The following is a 15,124-nucleotide window of genomic DNA, read 5'->3' on the forward strand; positions in this document are numbered from 1 at the left end:
GGTGGGTTCTGGTGGGTGCTGGTGGGTACTGGTGACTGCTGGTGTGTACTGGTGTGTACTGGTAGGTGCTGATGGGTACTGGTAGGTGCTGGTGGGTACTGGTGGCTGCTGGTGGGTGCTCGTGGATGCTGGTGGGTGCTGGTGGGTACTGGTGGGTGCTGGTGGGTGCTGGTGGGTACTGGTGGGTACTGGTGGGTGCTGGTGGGTACTGGTAGGTGCTGGTGGGTGCTGGGTACCACCATTCTCAGCCTCACCCCCTGTCCCTGCCCTGGCCATGGGACCCCATCCCCAGCACCCCCCAGCACCCCCCAGCACCCCCCAGTACCACTCCACACCCCTCCCATCAGCTCCTCGGCCTAATCCTGCTCTTGGGGGGGGGACGACAATCTGCTCTCCAGCCCCAGACAGTGGCCCAGGGCTGAGCTGGTTCTCCCAGAAATAATCCCGTTCCATCCCATCCCACCCCATCCCATCCCATCCCATCCCACCCCCTGCTGCTCCAGCTGCTCTGGGATCTGGGATTCCTCCCCCGAGGGTCCCTTGAGGTGCCTCCCCTTTGGGTGCTGCCAACTGGGCCCGGTGCCCCCTCAGCGCCCCAGTTTCCCCATCTCCTAAATCCTGCTGCCTCCCGGTCAGGGAATCCCAGAATCCCAGAATCCCTGAGGTTGGAAAAGCCCCCCCAGCCCCTGGAACCCCCCCTGTGCCCCATCCCCACCTTGTCCCTCGGTGCCACATCCAGTCCTTCCCTGGACACCTCCAGGGCTGGGCACTCTCCCATCTCCCCCTTCCAAGGCCTGACCGCCCTTTCCAGCAAGAAATTCCTCCTGATATCCAACCATCCCTAATTTTGGGGCGCTGAGAGCAGGTTTGGGACTCGTGGCACCGAATCCCGAGGCCGCAGCTCCAGCATCGTTCCAGCTCCTCGTTTCCCCCATCCCGGCGCCGCCGACGATCACCCGACAATCACAGGGGTGTTGTGTTGTTGCCTTTGAATATTTATTTCCCCTTCTCACACTAATTCCCGCCTCTCCTAACGAGGGTTGTTGTGTTTGTTTTTGCCTCCCGGGCTCGGCTCGGACAGAGGTGTTAATAAAGGCGACATCTGTCACCGGGGATTACAGCGGGATCTTGTTAACAAGCTGTTCCCTTTAAATAAATTATTGTCCCCCCACAAACGACGTTTAATTATTAAAAAAAAAACACCGGCACAGGCCCTGAGGTGTCGGTGAGGGGAGAGGGAGTTCCCCTGGAGGGGGGGGAGGGTCCCCAGGGATCCATCCCAGCCCCTCCCGGGGGGAAAATCCCGTTTTCCCGCTGTCCCATCAAACCCTTGGCTCTGGCACGGGAGTTTTCCCTGTCCTACCCCCTCCCAAAACCGTCACGGGGGTGGCACTTCCCCATTCCCCACCCCACAGGGTCGAGCTGGGCTCGATGGATCGTCCTAATCAGCCCCGCTCCTGGAATTCCAAGAGATTCCTTGGGAGTGGCTGCAATTCCCGTGTGCTGGAGGCGGGGAGAGGGATGGATCGAGTGGAGTCCCCGGCCAGGGCTTGGGATTTTGGGTGTTGGGGTCGTGGTGCCTTAATTATGGCCAGGACCTGGGTGGGATTTGGGTTCTGGGAATGATGGAATGGTGGAGATGGACACAGCAATCCCAGGCTGCTGCTGGGGAGGGATTGGATTCTGGGAATGATGGAATGATGGACACAGCAATCCCAGGTTGTTTGTGGGGAGGGATTGGATTCTGGGAATGATGGAGTTGGACATAGCAATCCCAGGCTGCTGGTGGGAAATGATTGGGTTCTGGGAATAATGGAATGCTGGAGATGGACACAGCAATCCCAGGCTGCTGGTGGGGAGGGATTGGATTCTGGGAATTATGGAATGATGGACACAGCAATCCCAGGCTGCTGCTGGGGAGGGATTTGGGTTCTGGGAATGATGGAATGATGGAGATGGGCTGCTTCCCCAAATTTGGGGAGCTGTGGGATCACTGCAGAGCCCCGGGATCTCTGGGATGATCCCAAACCCACCGGGGTGGGGCCAATCCCTCCGGGATCACCCACAGCCCAGGATCCATCCCGGAGCACCCGGCTGGGGAGCCCAGGGATGCTCCCAGGAATCCTGGGCTGTCCTGGGCAGGGCTCTCCTCCCTCTCCTCGTCCTCGTTTGCCCAGGCCTTAAATCACAAATCAGCAGGCAGGAGTCATTTCCCCGGGAGAGCGTTTAGACGGGAGATTGAATGAGTAATTTACTGGGAACATTAAGGACGGCCCCGGATAACTTATTTATGAGAACTTTTTGACAGATCTGCCACTCAATAATTTATGCTGCGCGGCGTCTGCTCAGGGTCACCAGTAAATAATTCACTTATCATAAACTGGGGGAGGTTTTATGGGACTCTGAGTTGTCTCCCAGCGCGTTTGGGGTTGGAAATGGGATGCCCCGGGATCCCTGGATTCCCTGGATCTCAGGATCCCTGGATTTTGTGTGTGTGTGTGAGGAGAGGAGGGGTTGTGCCAGGGTGTTTTTGGCTCCTGCCAGGACCTGGGGGGGGGGTGGTGGCGGCTCTGGTGACCTCTGGGAGGAAGTGGCATCGCTTGTGAAATCCCTGCCTCGTGTCCTCCCGCACTTCCCATCCTTTTTGGGGGCTTTTTTTTCCCGGGACAACCTCGGCTTTCCCTGGATGGCGACCCCGAGGCGGCTCACGGGGCACAACAAACAGGGGCTCTCCGTTGCCATGGGGACGATCCCAGTGGGATGGCAGCTCCGGGGGAGGAATCAGACCCCGCTGACACCTCCTCTCCCGGCTCGGTGTCCCCGTCCCTGGTCACCAAGTGGACGGCGACCACCAGCACCAGCAGCGGCCCCAGCACGGCGGCCACCAGGTAACCCTTGAGCTCACAGGAGTGTCCCCACCCCCCGCACGCCCTCGGCCCCCCTCCGCCCTCCGGGGGCTGCCCCGAATCCGGGTCCTGCCCCGTGGGGTCTCCGGCCCGCGGCTCGGTCGCCCCCGGGGGGGTCGCGGTGGTGGCACCGGGTCCTGAGGGGTCACCGGGCACGGGAGGGTCACCTGTGGGCACAGGGAGAGGGGTGACGGGGGGCAGAGGGGTTTTTGGGGGGGCAGGGGAGTGGTTCCCACCTTTGGGGTGGGTGGGTGCCACTGGGACAGGGGTCAGGGGGTGCAGCCCCCCACCCAGGGTTTGGGAGCCACCAGGGCTGGGTGCAGGGGGTGTGGTGGGTGCAGGGAGGTCAGAGGGGTTTTTGGGGAGCAGGGGACTGGTTCCCACCTTTGGGGGGGGGTGGGTGCCGCTGGGAGAGGGGTCAGGGGGTGCAGCCCCCCCCCCCCCAGGGTTTGGGAGCCACCAGGGCTGGGTGCAGGGGGTCCAATGGGTGCAGAGGGTGCAGAGGGTGCAGGGGGTGCAGAGGGTGCAGTGGGTGCAGCAGACACCGAAAGAGGAAGGGGAATTTCTCCACTACCCACATACCCATGCCACAGACTCTTCCTCGTGGTCAAGGGGGGGAAATTCCATGGAATGGGTGGGTCACGCAAGGGGAACCCACCCCAAACCCGAGCCCCCCGTCCCTGCTGCCCCACCTTTGGACTCACCATAAACCCACAGACGGTAGCGGAGGGTCTTTGGGGCTGTGGGGTCAGACGAGGTGTCCACAAGCACCTCGTAGCTCCCGCTGTCCTCCAGCCTCAGCCCTTGGATCTCCAGGGAGAGGTTGTTGGGATGGATGAGCAGCCGCTCGCGGAACTGGGGCAGGAAATCCACGGAGAACTTCTTCTCCCCGGGCTTGGCCTCGGCCATGTGGGTCCCGCGGGTCCTCCAGGTGACGCGGGCGATGTCCCCGAAGGCGGGACGCAGGGCCGGGAAGGACACGGACCGTCCCCGCAGCCCCCTCAGCACCGGGACGCCGCCCCCTGCAAGGCACCGAGGGGTGGGGGGAGACCCCGGGAGTGTGAGGCAGAGGGTGGTCTCCACCTCCTCCCCCGCCCAAAGCATCCCGGAGGTGCCAGGATGCCCCGACCCCCCCTGCCCTGGCACCCCGGGTGCGACCCTCACCCCCGGCTGCCACCAGCAAACAGCAGAACAGCGCGACCCCGGCTCCCATCGCGTCCCCTCCTCTTGTGGGGCTTTGTGGGCGCTGCAGCCCCCGACCCAGCGGGGCGGGACCCCCCCCGGGAGCGGATTGCCCAAGGCTGGCGGCCGGGAAGCGGCGCATGGATGTGATGCCCGTGGGCCGGGGGAAGTGGTGACCGGGCGGTGGGAAGGGCTTGGTGGAGGAAGCGCTGGTGGGTGGGTGGATGATGCCAGGACCCGACCCCGTCCCGGGACAGTCAGGAGGGGAAGAAGCAGCTCCCGCTTCCCTGGGATCTCGTGCGGGTGATGGATAAACCCCTGGAGGCGGTGGGAGGCCGGGAATAAGATCCCGCTGGCGGGGGGGGGGAGTCCTTCCCTGCGCATCCCGGCCCTTTTCCCGTCACAGCACCCCCGGGACGAGTGGATTTTAGCCGGGAAGAGGCTCAGCGACTCCACAAGACGCCGCTTCCCCCCCTGGATGCAGCCCCTGCGCGGCTCCATCCCGGTCGGTGCTTCCCGGAGGGATTTGGGAGCAGCGCGCGGGGCTCAGCTCCCGCCGAACGGGTTTTTGGGGGGCTCGGGGACCCCCCCCCAGAGCCGAGCCCTTCCGAGCGCGGTCTAATGCTGCCACCTCCCGGGCACAGCTTTAAAAAATTCCTTGGATTTTCCCTCCCTGCCCGGTTTTTCCCGGGACGCCGCGGGGATGAGGCCGCGGGCGCGTTAAACCGGGAAAGGGTTTAAAAAGCTGCCCGTCCGCCAACGGGGGGGGGGGCACAGCGAGGGACCCCCACGGGACCCTTCCCGCAGCATCCCCCGCCCCGCGTTCCCAAACCCCGAAGCCGTGACAGGACATCCCAAAGCCGCCCCGAGCCCCGGCGCAAAACTCCCCCCCAAACCCTCCGTCTTCGCGTCTCGGGGGGCCCAAATTTAGCTGGAAGGGGGGGGATGAGAAGTCGCGGATGATGCGCTGAATAAAAACACCCTCCGCAATGCGGTGCTTGGAGTGCGCGGCGTCTTCCCTTCCTCCTCAACGTGGTAAATATTTCCCTTTCACCCCCCTCCGCGCTCCCCCGGGCAGAGCTTTTTTGCAGCCCCCGGGAAGGTTCCCCTTGATGTAAATTGTTCTCTACGCGTTGAATGGAGCCGCGGACAAAAGCTCTAATTAATCGGCTCGGCCCCTTCTCCCGCAGCCGAGGGTTTTTTTTCCAGCCTCACAAAAACGCCGCTTTTTTTTTTCTCCCTTTGTAGCCTTAATTAGTTTTTTTGCGAGGGGAGGCGAAGGGGGGGGGGAAAGAGGGGCCGTGGGAGCCGGAGCGTCCCCGCGTCACTGCTGGGGCACCGCGTGGGGAGGGAGGGAAAGCCCTGGAGCTCCTCCAGCCGGGACGGGGGGATCGGGCCGTGCCTCCGTTTCCCTCCCTGATGGGGTTGAAATACCCCCGGGGATGGAGCAGGGACCCCTCGGCATCCTCGGGGCGCTCCATCCTGCGGAAATCCCGCTCCAGCTCATCCCATCCCACTCATCTCCTCTCCCAGCGCCTTTTTCCCAGACTTTTTTTGGCTGGGAACTGCCCCTTTCGCCCTCCTCCCCCCCCAGTGACTCCCCGATCCCCAACTCGTCACTCAGTGCCCAGACAGGGTTTTCCAAGCCATCATCTGGACCGGGAATGGCTCGGAGCCGGCCGGGAATGGCTCGGAGCCTCCCGGGAATGGTTCAGAGCCTCCCGGGAATGGCTCGGAGTTCCCCGGGAATGGCTGGGAGCCCCCCGGGAATGGCTCGGAGCCCCCCGGGAATTGCTTGAAGCCCCCCGGGAATGGCTCGGAGTTCCCCGGGAATGGCTTGGAGCCTCCCGGGAATGGCTGGGAGCCACCCGGGAATGGCAATGAGCTTACCATAAGGTGATTAGTGGCGCGGCTCCAAGGGCGGGGAGCAGACGGCGGCAGTGATCGGATTTGGGGACCGCTGACCCCGGCGCCTCTTGCTCTCTTCCAGCGCCACCCTGGATATCCCGGGAAACCACCGTGGGGCCGAGCTCATGAATATCGGCCGGAGATCGCCCGAGGTGGCGTCTGGGCCAGATAAGGGAGCGACAAAACCCGCTCCCAGATAACAGCGATGCTCCTTCCACATGGAAACCATCCCGGATTTATTTACAGATCTGGAGTCGAGATAGTCGAGAGAGGGAATAAACCTCTGGGGGAAGCCTGAGAGCGGTTTGGGAAGTGTTTTCAGTTCCTTCTTCTTTTGTATCCTCCTCCTCCACTCACCTCTCCCGAATGACTTCCTCGGCTGGGTTATTTTCTCCGATATATATATTTGTTATCCAAGGCTGATATAAAGGAAATCCCGTTTTCCACAGGCAGAGGAAGCTCTGACGAAGCTCTCACCCTCCCCCCTTTGCTTCCCACAACAAGCCGAGCACCTTTTCCTAGAAATGCAGCGTTTCCTTAAAAAAATCCGACAGGTTCTTACAACAATTCATCGGGAACGGCCCCATTTCAGCGGCGCTCTCAGTGCTGAGGCTTTTTGACCCCCCCAAAATGCTCCCACGCTCACCTTGGGCTCAGCAGAGGGAGGGGATGAGGAGAAGGGAAGAACCTGCCCTGTCCCGGGGAAAGGTGGGAATTCGGAGGGAGATGAAGGCGGGATCGGTCTGGTTGTGAAATCCAGCTGCTGGGAGACCCCCGGCCGGGCTCCCCAGCTCCCCGACCCCGCGGCACGGGGGTCTTTGGCCCCCCGATCCTGCCCTCGGGGGTCCGGGGACCAAATTGCGCCCGGAGCAGCTTCTCCTCCCCCGCAGGAGCCGCAAAAGGCAAAGCAAAAAAAAAACAATAACCCCAAACCCGCCCCTCTTCCTCGGGGCAGTAAAATTAATTTCCTCGCAGGTTTTGGGGCTGCCTGGCCTGTCCTTTCCCCCCCGGCGGGGCACGGGGGTACCCGGGCACCCCCCCCGAGGGAGGGGCGGCCCCGAGGGGGTCACAGCGAGGGCTGAGATCACGCGGATGAGAAGGAGGAGGAGGGAGCGAAGGAACCGCAGGCAGGAGGGGAGGAAGTGGCCGCCGGGCACTCGCCCCGAGGGGGGGTTTTCGCACCTCCCGGGGCTGCCGGGACCTGGCGATGCTCCGGCCCGGGGGTCCCCGCTGCCCCCCGGCGCTGCTGCTGCTGGTGGTGGTCGTGGCCAGCGGCCGAGGTGAGGAAGGGGCTCCCCCGGGGGGGTTTTGGGGCTCGCTGGGGCCGGGGGGGGGTGCGGGGGAGGCCGGAGGGGGCGAGAGGACAAGGGGGGGGATGAGGGGATGCGGGTGCCAGGGAAAAGCTGGCACGGAGGGGCTGCTCAGCCCGGGCACGGCCTGGGAGGGGGGGTCCCTGGGGAGGTGGAGGGGGTCCCTGGGGAGGTGGAGGGGGTCCCTGGGGAGGTGAAGTGGGGCCGGGTGGGTTTTTTGGGGCTTTTTCTCAGTTCTCCGCGCCCCACCCTGCCCAGGGCCGGCTCTCACGTGGGGGGCAGTTCCCCCTTTCCCGGGCACGGGGGGGGTTTGACCGAAAGTAGCCACTTCCTGGCAGGACAATGCCCGTGGCCCTGACCTTTCCCTCGCCCAGAAACGCGGCTTTCCGAGGTCAAATCCCTCTGCTGGACAAGCGCAGCAACTTTTCCCCCCGGTTTCGGGGCAGCTGGTGGAGGCTGAGGGTCTCCTTCCCAAAAAGAGCAACTTTAGTGCGGTAGGAGCGGGGAAAAGCCCGGGTTTGGGGTCCAGCTCGGCCCTGGGAGCATCTTCTGGCTGCGGCTTGGTCTGTTCAGCCCGGAAAAGAAGAGGTTGAGGGGAGAACTCGGGGGGCTGCAGCTTCATCTCTGCTCTGAGTGAGAAGTGACAGGAGCAGAAGGAACGGCCAGAGCTGTGCTGGAGAGGGTTTAGGCCGGATTTTAGGAGGGTGGTCGGGCACCCAGAGGGTGGTTGGGCACTGACCAGGCTCCCCAAGGGCAGTGGGCACGGCCCCGAGGCTGCCAGAGCTCCAGGAGAGGGGCAGGGTGGGATCTTTGGGGTGTCTGTGCAGGGCCAGGGGTTGGATGGATGATCCTGGTGGGTCCCTTCCCACTCAGGACGTTCCACGATTTCGCGATCTCTGTGCCCCCATCACGGCATCTCTGAGAGACAGGAGAGCATCCCCTCCTTCTTTCTCTCCCCCTTCCCCGTTTCTCACCCCGCTGCAGGGCCGGGGGGGGCTCTCGCCGCTCTGGGGCTGCACCGGGCGGGGGGTTGAGCACCCGGAGCAGCTCGAACTGCAGCGACCGCGGGCTCAGCTGAGCTGCAAAAACCTCCCCCCAGGTGGTGCCGCGGTTAAACCGGGCTCTGCTGAGCCCGCCCGGCCCCCGCCGCGGTTAAACCGGGCTCTGCTGCAGCGGCAGCCGCGGGGCTCGCACGCACGACTTCCCCTCCTCCTCCTCCTGTCCCTTTTTCCCTGGGAGCAGAGCCCGACCCCCCTCCCCGGGCTCTCCCCTCCCATCAAGGAATTCCAGAGCCAGAAGGTCCCCCCTGAACCTCCTTTTCTCCGGGATGAACCCCCCACACCCCTCAATTCCAGCAGCCCGCACAAGAGCATTAAGACCCTCTCCCAGAGACAGTCCCCGCGTTCCGCGGGAAATTTAGGACCTGGAGCAGCGGGAATTGCCCCTTTCCGAGAGCTGCAGGTCCCAGGTGATGAGCAGCCCCCTCTCCCGTTTCCCCAGGGGAGGATTTTGGTGCCTTTTCCTCGCTCCGGCCTCTTGTATCCCCGGATCTGCCCAGTCCGGGGGTCCTTTGCTTTGCCAACCCCAGGCTCGGAGCTGGAGCTGCCTGGAGCCTCCAAAGCAAAGGAAAACTGCCCCGGGAGCAGGCAAAGGTGTGGGATGGGTGGGATGTGCAGCCAGGGCTGTGCCGGGTGCCCCCCAGGTGCCCCCAGGAAGTGCCCTCGGCCCTCCGGATGTTCCCGGGGTTTGGGGGCTGTTTTTGTGTCACCTCCACCACAACCCTCGGCTGCTCTGAAAAAGGGGGGCGAGAGCAGAAAGAGGAGAAAAAAATGGTCCAGAGGGCAAAATTCCCCCGGGATGGGGAAGAGACACATGACAGGGATGGTGAGGAGGGATTGGAATCTCTGGGATGGAGGTGGGACACGAGGGGCTGTGCCGGGGGTCTGGACTGAGCTCCAGCAGTGATTCTGTCCCCCCGTGGCCACAGAGGTCACAGTCTCACCTGGGGCTCGTCCCGCTCTGCCTCAGGAAGCCGGGAATGCCGGGAACGAGCCGCGTCCACCGCTGGAATGTTGGAGCTGCGGCCGGAGAGGCACCAACAGGAGTGGACAAAGGTCCATTGGAGATGGAACGGGAGTTCAGGATCACAGAAACGGATCCTGACGGCCCGGAGGGATGGAAATGTCTCCTACACCACCGGTTCTTTTCCCGGGAGAGCTGTTTTCCAGCTGGAGACCCTCTCCCTGAGGATCTCCCCAGTTAGGAAGGAAGACAGTGGGGTCTATAAAATCGAGTTTGATGATCCATCGGGTGCTGTCACTGTCCTGTCCTTCTGTGTGCGGGTGTGGGGTGAGCAGCCCTGTCCCTCTGTCCCCCCGTCCCCCTGTCCCTCTGTCCCCCCGTCCCCTCTCACCCCCCCTGTCCCCCCCAGATCCCCTTCCCCGGCCGGAGCTGCGGGCACAGACCCTTCACCGGGAGCGGGGCTGGTGCAACATCTCCCTGTCCTGCTCCGTTCCCGCTCCCGGGAGCGTCTCCTACAGCTGGAATTGCAGCGGGGATCCCCCGGGGCACCCCCAGCATTCCCAGATATTCCAGCGGGTCCCTGTGGATGCCGATCCCACCCTCTGCCTCTGCAACGCGAGCAACCCCGTGAGCTGGGGCGTGGCCGGCGCCGACATCGCGGGGCTCTGTCCCCGCTCAGGTCAGGATTTTCTCCCTCCCCCCGGAATCGCGGAATTCCCGAGCCCGGGAAGGGACCCCACGTGCATCGTCCAGTCCCCAGTATCCCAGATCTTGGAGGTCACAGGAAAAAAACGAAAAAAAAACCCCAAACAAACATATTTTCGATGCTCAGAAGCACTAGAAAAAAATCACATAAATATATATATATACTTATATATATAATATATATTATTATATATTATTATATATTATATATTATTATATATAATATACAATATACATTTTCTTATATAAAATATATTATTATATATTATATATATTATTATATATAGATAGATATAATTATTTATGGGGTTTTTTTATATAAAAGGCAAATGTGTTAATTTAGAGATTAGAATCATGGGATGGTTTGGGTGGGAAGGGACCTTAAAGATCTTCCAGTTCCACCCCCTTCCTCTATCCCAGGTTGCTCCAACCTGTCCTTGGGACACTCCCAGGGATGGAGCAGCCACAGCTTCTCTGGGCAACCTGTGCCAGGGCCTCCCCACCCTCCCAGGGAAGGATTTATTCCCAATATCCCAAATCAAACCTGTTCTTTGCCTTGGGAGGGGTTGGACTGGGTGACCCCCAGAGGTCCCTTCCCAACCCAACCATTCCTGGAATTCCGTGATTCCTCCCCAGACCTTTCCCCCCTCCTCCTGTGGCCTGCAGTGGCCTCGGCCTCGGCACTGACCCTGTTTCTGACCATCACCTGCTGCTGGTGGAGGAAGAGAAGGAAAAACACCCCAAAAGGTTTGTCCTGGGGGGGATTTCAGTGCAGGATTTGGTGGGATGGGCAGCTGAGGGGGGGTTTAGGTGCCTCTCTACCCTCCTCCTGTCTCCAGCTGTGCTCCTTATGCTTTCCCGGGATTCTCCCGCTCCTGGGGCTGATGTGGGATGAAGGACAGGGTGGATGAAGGGCAGGAAGCCTTTGCCCACCCCTGCTGACCCGGGGGAGGATGAGCTGGATGAAGCCAAACCTGGAGCCCGTGGGATCCAGAGGGCGATTTCCACTCGGAAATATCCATTTTATCCCGAGCTGCCAACAAATCAAACCTCCCAAAGTTGCCAAGGGGACCTTTTTCTCCCTCTGCTTCATTTTACTTTTCTTTGCTTTGTTTTACTTTGCTTTGCTTTGTTTTACTTTGCTTTGCTTTGTTTTACTTTGCTTTGTTTTACTTTGCTTTTTTTTGCTTTGTTTTACTCTGCTTTGCTCTGCTTTGCTCGAGGGCTGAACCCCCCCAAATCCGGGGGTCTCTGATGTCTCCCACTGACCCTTCCAAGCCCCCCCGGGACACGTGGAGCAGCCTCTGACCATCTACGAGGAGGTGGGAAGAGACAAAACCAGCCACGACCCCGTGAGTTCCTCTCCCACACAGAATCCTGGGATAATTCAGGGTGGGAAAAGCCCCCCCCCGTGCCCCATCCCCACCTTGGCACTCGGTGCCACATCCAGTCCTTCCCTGGGCACATCCAGGGCTGGGGACTCTCCCCCCCTCCCTGGGCAGCCCCTGCCAAGTCCCGACCACCCTCTCCATGGGGAAATTCCCGAGGGACAGGAATTCGGGAATGCTGCTCACCCCGAGCTGAGCCTTTGAACCACCTCTGGCTCTTTGGGGGTATTTTGGGGGGTATTTTAATCATCTTGGGTCTTTCCCTCCCCCAGGATGGGACCTTTGAGTCCCCCCAGGCCCCCAACACCGTGTACGCCGTGGTCAGCCCCCCAAAACAGGTAGGGGTCACTCCTGGGGTCACTCCTGGGGGAATCTGTTTCTCCCAGCTCCCAAATCTGCTTTTTTACCCCCAAAACTTGCCTTTTTTGGCACATCCCAGCAGGAGGAACCCAGGTACCAGCAGAGACCTGGGAGCTGCACCATCTACTCCGTGGTCCAGCCGGGCAGGAGGGTGAGACTGTCCCGGTTCCTCCCCGACCCCTCGGGGTGGTGACACCGACCCCGTGTCCCCCTTTGGGTGTTTGGGGTCACCCTCCCACTCCCACCATCCCTGACTCTCCTCCACAGCCTCCTTCTCTCCGGAGGAAGAGGTTGGACCCCTCTCTGGTCTCCACAGCCTATTTGGAGGTACTGGGTGATTCCTGAGGGGTCTCCAAAGCTTTTTTTGGGGTCTCCATGTGCTGAATCCCACCCTTTTCCCTGCAGGATATGGGCGGTCCCAGACCCTGGAGCCCCTCCTTGAGCACCCCAAACCCGACTCCTGCCGGTCTCCACCTCCCCTAATTCCCTGGCAAGGGAATTCCCTTCCCTGTGGATCCGTTTTTCCCGGAGCACCTGGAAATTCCGGCGGCCTCTGGGATCCCACTCGGATCTTTTGGGATAGAAACTGCCAGAAACACTTTTTTTTTGGGAAGGATCCGACCCCCCCAGCTGCGTTTTGGAGGTTTTGGGATGGAAAACTTGTCTCCTGTGGGGATGGAATGGGACTGGTGGGGTCAGGGGGGATCTTCGGGGTTTTTAGGGCTTGGCAGGGTTGGGAATTCGTTTTTGGGCGCAAACATGAGCTGAACTGCACGAGGTGATTGTGCTGCTTGTTTAATTAGTTTAATTGGCTGTTTATAACCCAAAATGTACCCCGGGCATGGGGAGGAGGCAGGAATTGCCTCGTTTACCCCAATAATCTCACCGGCATCGGATCCCCTGGCTCGGGGCTGGGATTAAACTGGGTCAGGGCTCAAGCTTTGTTTATTTTATTTGTATTTTTAAATTTTTTTATCTTTATTTTTTGTGGTATTTTTATTTTATTTTTTTATTCTGTATATTTTATTTTTTATTTTTGAAATTATTTTTATTTTATTTTTATTTTAATTTTCTGGGATTGAACCGGGTCAGGGCTCAGGCTTTTTTATTTTATTTTTATTTTAAATTTTTTTTAATATTTATTTCATTTTCTGCCTTATTTTTATTTTTAAAAATACGTATTTTTTATTTTTTATTTTTTAAGTACATATATTTTATTTTTTATTTTTTTAAATACATATATTTTATTTTTTATTTTTTAAAATACGTATATTTTATTTTCTATTTTTTAAATACGTATATTTTATTTTTTTATATTTTTAAATATGTATATTTTATTTTTCTATTTTTTAAATATGTATATTTTATTTTCTATTTTCAAAATACATATATTTTATTTTCTATTTTTAAATACATATATTTTATTTTCTATTTTTAAAAATACATATTTTTTATTTTTTATTTTTCAAACACATATATTTTATTTTTTAATTTTTAAAAATACATGTATTTTATTTTCTATTTTTTAAAATACCTGTATTTTATTTTTTTATTTTTTTTAATTACTTTTATTTTTATTTTAATTTTCCGGGACTGAACTGGGTCAGAGCCCAGCGGGTGCCGCCGTCGGGCTTTGTTTGGGAAGAGCCGGCGGCCGTTTTCCCCCCCGCGGGTCCCGCCCATCCCGGACAAAGGCGTCTGGCAGGAAGGAATCCCGACTGGAATTAAAATCCGGCCTTTTCCCGGCGGGAGGGAGCCTCGGAGGCTCATCCCGGGATATCCGAGGCTGGAAAACACCTCTGGGGTCCGACCCATCCCCACCTCCCCGGGCAGCCCCTTCCGAGGCCTCCCCACCCTTTCCAGGGGGAAATTCCCCCTCAATTCCCAACCTGACCCTGCCCTGGTGCCACCCGGAGCTCAAACATCGGCACTGGGACCACCCTGGGGGGAAATGGGAACCCTAAAGGGCAGAGGAGACCCTTGGGGTCGGCACTGGGACCACCCTGGGGGGAAATGGGAACCCTGGGGGTCTCTGAGCCACCCTAAAGGGCAGAGGAGACCCTTGGGGTCAGCACTGAGACCACCCTGGGTGTGCAGGGGGGGAAATGGGAACCCTGGGGGTGTCTGGGCCACCCTAAAGGGCAGAGGAGACCCTTGGGGTCGGCACTGAGACCACCCCAAAGGGCAGAGGGCAAAAATGGGAACCCTGGGGGGGTCTCTGAGCCACCCTAAAGGGCAGGGGAGACCCTCGGGGTCAGCACTGAGACCACCCTGGGTGAGCAGGGGGGAAAATGGGAACCCTGGGGGTCTCTGAGCCACCCTAAAGGGCAGAAGGGACCCTCGGGACGGTTTTGGGGTGGCCGTGGTGGGGAGCTCGGGGGGTCCCTGAGGTCCTGGGGGACCTGCCTGTTCCCGAGGGTCCCGCGAGGCGGCATCAACGCCCCAAAATCCGAGGTTTCTGAAGGTTTCTGAAGGTTTCTGAAGGTTTCTGAAGGTTTCTCAGGGTTTCTCAGGGTCTGGGCGGGTGATTTCCCGCCAAGTCCGGAAGGGGAACTGTGGGAAGGGAGCGTTCATTAATCAAGGGTGTTAATCAAGGGCTGTCCCTGCTCCCTTCCTGCACAGTCCAGGGTTTGGGGACGGTGGCAGGGCTTGGATTTGGGGGGGGGATTCCTCGGTGAGCAGCTGCCCGGCCCGGGGGGGGGGGTTCCCACCCCTGGGTTTGGGGGAAAAAACCCCGAGTAAAGATGGCGCCGGGGCTCGTCGTGGACCTCCCCTTCCTCCTCTTCCTCCTCTTCGTCCCTCGAGGTACGGCGGCGGGGTGAGGGGGTGGGTGGGGTTGGATTTGGGGCTCCCTTCCCACAGGACCCCCTGGTTCCCTTCTCACGGGACCCTCTGATTCCCTTCCCACAGAACCCCTTGATTCCCTTCCCATGGGATTCTCTGGCTCTCTTCCCACGGGATCCCCTGACTCCCTTCCCACAGGACCCCTTAGATCCCTTCCCACAGGACCCCCTGACTCCCTTCCCATGGGATTCTCTGGCTCCCTTCCCACGGGATCCTCTGGTTCCCTTCCCACAGGACCCCCCTGGTTCCCTTCCCATGGGACCCCCCCAGCTCCCTTCCCACAAGACCCCCCCAGCTCCTATCCCACGGGACCCCCTGGTTGTCTTCCCATGGGATCTCCTGGTTCCCTTCCCACAAGACCCCTTCCCACGGGATCCCCTGATTCCCTTCCCATGGAACCCCCCCTGGTTCCCTTCCCACGGGACCCCCCAACCACCACCACTCTGGGAGGGGGGGGGCAGCTCCGGGGGAGCCTGGAGAGGATCCAGGTGTAACGGGT

The 15,124-nt window shown here is 59.4% G+C and overlaps 2 protein-coding genes across 3 annotated transcripts in view; both read left to right on the plus strand.

Moving 5' to 3' along the window:
- Positions 1 to 7,152: 7,152 nt before the first annotated feature.
- Positions 7,153 to 12,691, plus strand: LOC113978431 (natural killer cell receptor 2B4-like). 2 transcript variants are annotated; one of them, XM_027705365.1, is made up of 9 exons: positions 7,153 to 7,276; positions 9,335 to 9,655; positions 9,738 to 10,007; positions 10,670 to 10,780; positions 11,312 to 11,385; positions 11,694 to 11,759; positions 11,861 to 11,932; positions 12,049 to 12,108; positions 12,187 to 12,691. In XM_027705365.1, the coding sequence occupies exons 1-9, from the start codon at positions 7,204 to 7,206 to the stop codon at positions 12,262 to 12,264; spliced, it is 1,125 nt and encodes a 374-aa protein (XP_027561166.1). In that variant the 5' UTR covers positions 7,153 to 7,203; the 3' UTR covers positions 12,265 to 12,691. The 2 variants fall into 2 exon arrangements, 1 of the variants encoding a protein (XP_027561166.1); XR_003537572.1 differs by lacking the exons at positions 7,153 to 7,276; positions 9,335 to 9,655; positions 9,738 to 10,007; ... (1 more) ...; positions 12,049 to 12,108; positions 12,187 to 12,691 and having other exon boundaries at positions 11,268 to 11,385; positions 11,864 to 11,938.
- A 1,834-nt stretch (positions 12,692 to 14,525) lies between these two features.
- Positions 14,526 to 15,124, plus strand: part of LOC113978434 (SLAM family member 5-like) — a 2,504-nt gene continuing 1,905 nt past the window's right edge. The window contains exon 1 of the mRNA XM_027705368.1: positions 14,526 to 14,586. Within this exon, the coding sequence (XP_027561169.1) occupies positions 14,526 to 14,586 (61 nt within the window). The remainder of the gene's footprint in view (positions 14,587 to 15,124) is intronic.

This window comes from Neopelma chrysocephalum, unplaced genomic scaffold (assembly GCF_003984885.1).
Source record: "Neopelma chrysocephalum unplaced genomic scaffold, ASM398488v2 Primary Assembly neopelma1_325, whole genome shotgun sequence".
Taxonomy (NCBI): Eukaryota; Metazoa; Chordata; class Aves; order Passeriformes; family Pipridae; genus Neopelma; species Neopelma chrysocephalum.